The 7782-nt window shown below is 35.4% G+C and overlaps 1 protein-coding gene across 1 annotated transcript; it reads left to right on the top strand.

Annotated features, from left to right (window-relative positions):
* The first annotated feature begins 243 nt into the window (after positions 1 to 243).
* On the top strand, positions 244 to 1926 carry LOC117243139 (facilitated trehalose transporter Tret1-like). The gene has a single exon (XM_033510378.1). The coding sequence runs from the start codon at positions 247 to 249 to the stop codon at positions 1924 to 1926; it is 1680 nt and encodes a 559-aa protein (XP_033366269.1). The 5' UTR covers positions 244 to 246.
* The last annotated feature ends 5856 nt before the right edge of the window (positions 1927 to 7782 follow it).

Here is a 7782-nt window from a genome sequence, read left to right as displayed (position 1 = left end):
GAATGGATTAACAGATTAATGATAGAATAGTTAAGAAGTGAAACTAGTGGAAAGCATTCCAGCTAACATCGCGAAGAGTTCAATTACTTATAGCCTGCGGTATGTATTAATTATAAATATATTAACAGTATATGTTAAAAGTACAAATTTGCATAAATATATGCAGTGTAATTATCAAACGACCGCAATACAATTAACATATGCTATATATAGCATTACCTGTCTCTCATTCCAGTAACGTTAGCCATGGTCATAGTCGGTTCAGTCAACGGATGGACAACGATTTCTCTTTATTATCTAATAGCCGGGATCGGCGGCGTGCCGCTGACGATAACACACGACGAATCTTCATGGATGGTTTCTTTGACAGTACTTGGTTCAATGATCGGTTCACTTGTGGCTGCACAGTTGGCCGCCCGTAGCGGTTCTAACATCTGCCTCGTATTATGCAACTCAATGTTCACCTTAGGCTGGTTCATCACCTACGACGCAACTTCCGTGCCAATGCTATACCTTGCTCGGGTGATTCTCGGTATAGGCGTTGGTATTGGCAGTACGGTAAATCCCATCTACCTGTCAGAAATCCTCGACGTCAAAATCAGAGGCTTCCTAGGTTTTCTAATCGCAGCGAACGCATCTATCGGGTCAATAGTGATCTACACCCTAGGACTCTGGATGATGTACAAGTCACTGCTGCTGGTTCTTGTAATACTATCCTTTATATGCTTCTTGTCGATCAAGTATTTCACCGCAACTCGATATTTCTCGGTGGCAACAGATCAAATGGGGCAAGCACGGCAATCGATGGGATATTGCACAGTCACCGAAAATACTCACGGAGAGGAAATAGAACTAAGTACTCTACGCGCACAGACCAGATACGAATTACACCAACAACCCAGAAGCGATTTATCCTCACAATCAAGAAGCGATTTACCCTCACAATCAAGAAGCGATTTACCCTCACAATCCAGAAGGGAGTTATCCTCACAATCCATATCTGCACTACACTCAGAAGTCACATGCGAAGTATTACCGCAACCCACAGGTCACATACCCCTACGACCCTTGCGCGAATTACACTTACAATCCACAAGCGAATTACACCAACCATCCACAAGCGAAATACACCCAGAGCCCACAAGCGGAATACACTCACTAATAAGAAGGGAATTACACCGTTTAAATATACTCGCTAAATATACCTGGTCAACCAAGCTGCGAGAAATACTACAAGGAAGCAACAGAAAAGCTTTGTTTATCATGCTTGGCTTGATCATGGCACAACAACTTAGCGGAAACTTCATCACTATGCAGTATCTGCATGTGTTGTTGAGCAAAACAACGATTGGCCTCGACACACACGAAGCGACGATGTTGGTCCTGGGTGCCGACTCTATATCTAGTTCTATATCCCCATTACAAGTGGAATCTAAGGGAAGAAGAAAACTTTTGATTCTGTCTACGCTTGGAACGTGTTCTACATCGATTATTCTAGCAATTTATCTTTTGTTAGATCAACATGAGTTTGACGTTTCCAACTTCTCTATTCTTCCAGTTATCGACTTAATTATATATCAAGTAATGTTTCACATTGGTTTAGGTACGTTACCCAATGTTCTCCTACGCGAGTTATTTCCTGCAGAACTAAAAGGCTCCGTTCGTGCCATCATTATAATTTTCGATGGTATAATTGGTTTTACCGTGCCGAAACTGTATCAAGTGATTACCGATAATGCAGGATCGTGCGGGATTTATTTTATCTTCGCGGCATCATGCTCGGTGGCATTTATGATGGTGTTCATATGGGTACCGGAAACAAAAGGAAAAACGTATCACGAGATTAAAGCGCTTCTAGTTGGTGAAAATTTGAATTCACCGAATGAAGAAGTTAGCACCGATGAAATGGATAATCGTGAAATATGACAGGAGAAATTGCACTGTACATCCGTGGGACGGTATCTACTTACTCGGCATATTTTATTTCCCATTTTTATTAGTATAACGATAAAGATCTACAATTTTATCTCGATATGCAATTTCTGTAGTAACGGAGTTTTATACGTTTCTAAGTGTAATTTTAGAAATGTGTCTAACAAAGCTGATGGTCATTTAAAAACATATGCATCGTTTAAATTGACTTGCATTGAACTTAGAGGAACACATGTTCTCAAACTAAACTTTTTATCCATTTCATAACACAAACAATGTAACAATATCATTTAACTCGAGATAACTGAACAACAGCTTGCAAAAGTTAGAAAAGTAATATATTAAAGAATGACAGGATGACATAATACTGACAGGAATAAATATTCTATATCCCAGCTGTTATTTATGCTGTTATTTTTTGTTTGCAATATATAACATATGTATATCACATATATGTATATCGCATATACATATGTTAATATTGTTATAATAAACAGCAAGTATGCTCAAAAGGTCAGTATTTATGCTAAAAATAATGTAATATAATTAACATAACACATTGCTAATAAGTACTTATATTACAATGTGTTCTGTCGCTGATAAGCATATGTGTGTACATATACAATTATAGATGTGTAAGACATAGTCTTGTCGGCGTTATATTATAGTTATTACTGAAAAATATTTGAATATGTTACTTCGAATATTATAGTAATTACTGTATCATAACACAGTGATAAATACCTAGCCTCGTCTAGCAGCAATTTTATCGAACTGTCGAACGTTATTTTCGGTAAATTATGGCTATAATAATAGTGTTTAGTTTAGAAATTTATATTTCCTACTTTTAATATACGGTAATTATTATGTTCCGAAAAATTAAATATCGATAATTTTATAAATTTTTGTCTATCAACAATTATGTATTTATTGTATATCTTTTAAACAAATATCTTCCTTATTAAAAAGATACAAGAAACATGGAGTTCCTATCTATATATAAAATCACAAACAAGATTTTGAATGTTCTATTTTATTTCAGTTTTATTATAGACGAATTTATTACAGACACCCCTAGTGGAAATTAATTAAAGGAGTCCGAATGAAGACGAGTCAACTGTAATACCAAATACAGCTAAGATCCTAAACATACGTATTGCTAGATCGGTAACGTTGAGAACGATTTTAACATGATAAGAAAACCTCCGAGTTCACTGGGTAAAGTACTCTGAATAGCAACTTTCTCTTCTACGGTAACATTACCCCTTCTTTTTCCCAAAATATTAATCATTTTGTATAAAAGAATTCGGAGAAATTCTTTATTCTCATTCATTTGAAAAATACTAGCTCTTCGATCGTTATGGAAAACAAATAACAAAAACATCTTTAAAAACGACAGAAGCGGAAATTTAAACCTGAAAGTAAAGATTTAGTTAAACCAAAAACTAAATTTCATTTATATTATAATTCCCTGTGAGATGCTAATTCGTATATGTATTCGTATATGATATTTCGCACATTCACTATTACAAATAATTGGTCTAGACGTGATATTATATGAGACTCTGTGTCGCGTGTTATAAAATACCGATGTAGAAAAATATCAGTGTTTTTCACGCTCTTTACAATTCATAACGTTGCGTCGCGACGATTGTAATTATCTGACAAGGGTACTCGCTACACTTCCGTTATGCGATCGTTTGAATATGCTCCGTTTTATATACTTGGAATTAAGCTATGAAAATTTACAAATGGTTGTATAATATTCTGATGCATAGCAAAATTTAAAAATCTAAAAAATTAAAATAATAAATTAATTATTCTGATAATTATTCTAAAACAATACCATCAATTCCTAACTTTTAAATCAATGATTTAAATATCTGATCACATGGCAGGGTTGCTCGCGCCTATTCCAGGTGCATGCAGGTCAACGTACGCGACATAGCTCTTTCAATTTGTAAGTCACCCCAAAGACTCCTCTGTTCTGGTGACTGCTCGATGTTTGCGCGGGATCGCGGGAGTTGTCGTCGCGCCGGTGATGCTTTCGAATCTGTTGGGGATTCAATCGTGGATATGCAGTACTGTTCGGATAGGGACCTGCAATTTCACATTCGCCGTAATTCTGTTCGACTGGCGCGGAAGTGGACGTTACTCGTTCGGTTGGGGCAGTGCATTCATAATTCTGTTCGGTGGTCCCGGCCCGGCAGGCCCATGGTTAAGTAGAGTTAGAACTCGACACTCTTGTCAATATGTTGAATGTCGAGATCGAGGTGCAGTGATAAAGAACTCATGGGTGGGTCTCGTGCGTAGTCACCTCCTCGTGGTGAGATCTGGTAATTGGTACCGTTTTTCAAAAATTTATCGGGGGATTAATCTTTGGAAATGTTGCCAAGCCAAGAACTACGCTATATACAGTCCAGTTTGGATAATCAAAAGTCACGAAGAGAATTTTGGATGATCTAGACTGGACTGCAACGTAGACCACCGTGGCTCACCGTGGCTCACCGTGGTAAACCGTGGGATACCATGGAAAATCGTGGGATACAATAGCAAACCCTGCGGTACCGTGGGGCACCATGGAAATTCCTGGGTCACCATCGGAAACCTTTGGACACCGTGGGACACTGTCTGTTCGTTATCAATAAATTATCGATACGGTTTCAACGACGTATTGTATTACGAGTTTGTGATAGTAAATCAGATTACCTAAACTTGATAATGTATAATTAATAATTCATTTGAGAATACAAGGATGGAAATAGGAAAGATTTAAAAATTCACATTTTTGTTTCAGATATATGAAATTGCAATTTCATATAGAACTGATTAAACGACTCATTTAATTCTTATTACAGTACTTTATAGTACAGTAATTTATTATTTTGATAGTGTGTGATGTTTACTGAAATATTGTAGCAAGATAGAATTATTTTTCGCTGCGAGTATTGGATATCCTGTTTTATATTTTATTTATAATTTCGTACAAGATTGTAGTCTTAATTCAAACAAGTATTAAACTGAAATATTAACTTCGCATGCGACACGAAAATGGTATGGAGAGGTCATCCGACCCGCAAAATGTGAGAGTCGGACAAGCATTGAATGTCACGTCGATTCCTCTTCCTCGTCTGTGGTAAAATTATTTTAAAAATAGGAAAGACGCGCCTCATAAAGAATTATACTGCTTATCTACTTACACTACATTATCTACTTAAACATTACTGTTAATTACGCATTTATAAATTAATTAAATATTGAAGTACTTATTAGGAACGGATTAATGCTTCTAGGAAGCATTGGTTTTTAGCAGTAAAGCTACTCTACATAACCACGCACCTGAATCACGAACGTTTCATCTAGATCCTGTCCCATCAAATTTGGAAAACTCTACCTGATAGAACATCTAATTTAATTTCAATACTATAATTAGAAACCTAAAGGTGTTTTCTAAGCCCTGCCTAATACATACAAATCCGAACATAGCAAAAGCACAGAGTGGCTTCATAATTCTTACCGATCAAGAATATAAAGAGTACCCTTCAACCTAGCTATAAAAAATGTAAAGGTTTCCTTAAAAAACCAAATGCTATAATATTATAGTATTATAATGTTATAAATTCAAATGCTGCATTGTGATCGCAACGTAGCCGATGTTGTAACATAGAACAAAAATAACTAATAGACGAAGGTGTGCAATTATTTTTGCTCATTTTAACTTTTATATTATAGGAAATATGTATCATATAATAGTTGGCATTCGACTGTTACAACATTACAATTAGGATATTTCCTAGATATAATAAGTACAAAAATATTATTGTTCCTATGTCGGAATATTTAAAATTAATTCGTTACATTTAAACACATAACAAGGAGAATTAGAAGTGTTTATGTGTTGAAATAATGTCGACTGTATGTAAAGGGGAATTAGCCCCAGAAGTACCCAGTATAGCTGTGGCAGTCGTGTAAATCGAACAAGTCAATACGAAATCCGCAAATTGTGAGATTCAGTGTAAAGATTTCTTACAGTTGTTCTTTTTTTGCGATAGATAACTACCCCAGGACATTCGTGCATTTTTAAATAATTATGAGTGAACTGAATCCTACAAATTGAATTATTGAAAATCTATCGCGATTATATAATTGCGTGAAAGTACTTATTTTTGGCAACATGTCCGAGAGTACAACGGTAAGCATTTAGTATGATTATATGATAAATATTTTTGAAATAAACGGCTAGAAATTTAATATCGCAGAGTAACAAATCCTAAATTCTAATTCAACGAGAATATAAAAAAAGCGTCTGTTTGATATACCTATTTTCAGCGAATTTAACTATTATTCTTTTATTTCCAAATAACAGAGACGACCCACCAACACATAAAGTTCACAGCTTAAAACCGTTACGTCCTATAAATATCGAATCACATTCGAAGGTTCAAACTGTTCTTCGGTATTATCTGTACGACATGTTAATATATTTCATTATTTAGAAAAGATATTTAAGATTCATATAAAAACATTACAAATTATCATTGATTTGGAGGACACTCAAAGGAAAAGATTGTAGAAGAAAGTTTTCAAAAGCACAAATAACCATTAGCAAACGTCAGTGAAAAACTCAAGTACGTCTTCTATCTAGAATAACATCAAATAACATCAAGAATATTTTAATGCTGTTGATAGAAATATCATAAATTGTACTTCCATTAGGATAGGGGAAAGAAAATTTTTTTAATTACCTTGAAATAATGTTAATATTTAAATACTTCTTGATATCTTTTCCGTGGTTTGGAATTCGCTCAAAAGATTGATTACACTATCTAATTAGAAAAGAATTATGATTTCTATTCTTAACAAAGGTATCTGTTTTCCAGGTTTCCAAGGACTCTCCTGGGCACTTGCCTGAGGGCGGAAGTTCAGATCTTGTTGGTTTATTTTCGCTATGGAAATGGCGTAGTCTCTGGAACGCACAATGCCGGCAATGGCTGGCATGCTTTTCCGGTTAGTTTTCACTCTTGATATTACGTCAGGTACTTATCTGTAATTTTAATACGCAGAATGCAATTCCCTTTCCCCCCTCGAATTGATGTTTCATAGTGATGTTCTTAAATTATTTCTTACTTGTATCGACTTGCGTACCATCGTTTAAGGTTGCACTTCTATTCCATCCTACATTACGATAAATTTGACATTTCGATTGAGATATTCATCGCACTGATGCTTTATTATATCATAAACCGAATGCGGACTTTTATATATTTATGAGAAATCTGAAAGCGAAATAATGTTCATTATTACACATTAATACACCTAGGCTTATCGCAAGTCTTATACAAGTTTTACTTCGTGTGGTGTTATACTTCATGCAGTAGTACTTTACTCAATGCACAAATAATGCGAATGGATTAACAGATTAATAATACAATAATTAGGAAATAAAACTAGTGAAAAGCATTTGAGTTAACATCGCGAGGAGTGCAATTACTTATAGCCTGCGGCATGTATTAATTGTAAATATATTAAGAGTATATATTAAAAATATAAATTTGCGTAAATATACGCAGTGTTCATATAATACAATCGCACTACAAATAACATATGCTATATATAGCATTACTTGTTTCTCATTGCAGCAAACCTAACCATGGCCATGGTCGGTACAGTCTACGGATGGACAACGACTTCTCTTGTCCATCTAACAACCGGGACCGCTGACGTGCCGCTAAGGTTACGACGCGTGGGATATTCATGGGTGATTTCTATCACAATAATTGGTTCAATCTTCGGTTCATTTCTGGCTGCCCAGTTGGCCGATCGCAGTGGTCGTAGATACTGCCTCCTTCT

This window comes from Bombus vosnesenskii, unplaced genomic scaffold (genome assembly GCF_011952255.1).
Source record: "Bombus vosnesenskii isolate JDL3184/JDL3185 unplaced genomic scaffold, Bvos_JDL3184-5_v1.1 scf7180000013265, whole genome shotgun sequence".
In the NCBI taxonomy this organism is placed as follows: Eukaryota; Metazoa; Arthropoda; class Insecta; order Hymenoptera; family Apidae; genus Bombus; species Bombus vosnesenskii.
Note: the sequence above shows the minus strand (reverse complement) of the source record. Positions and strands in the feature narration are given on the sequence as shown.

Excerpts from the sequence above, each read along its gene's own strand:
- LOC117243139 (XM_033510378.1), top strand. The coding sequence starts at position 247 with ATGGTCATAGTCGGTTCAGTCAACGGATGGACAACGATTTCTCTTTAT.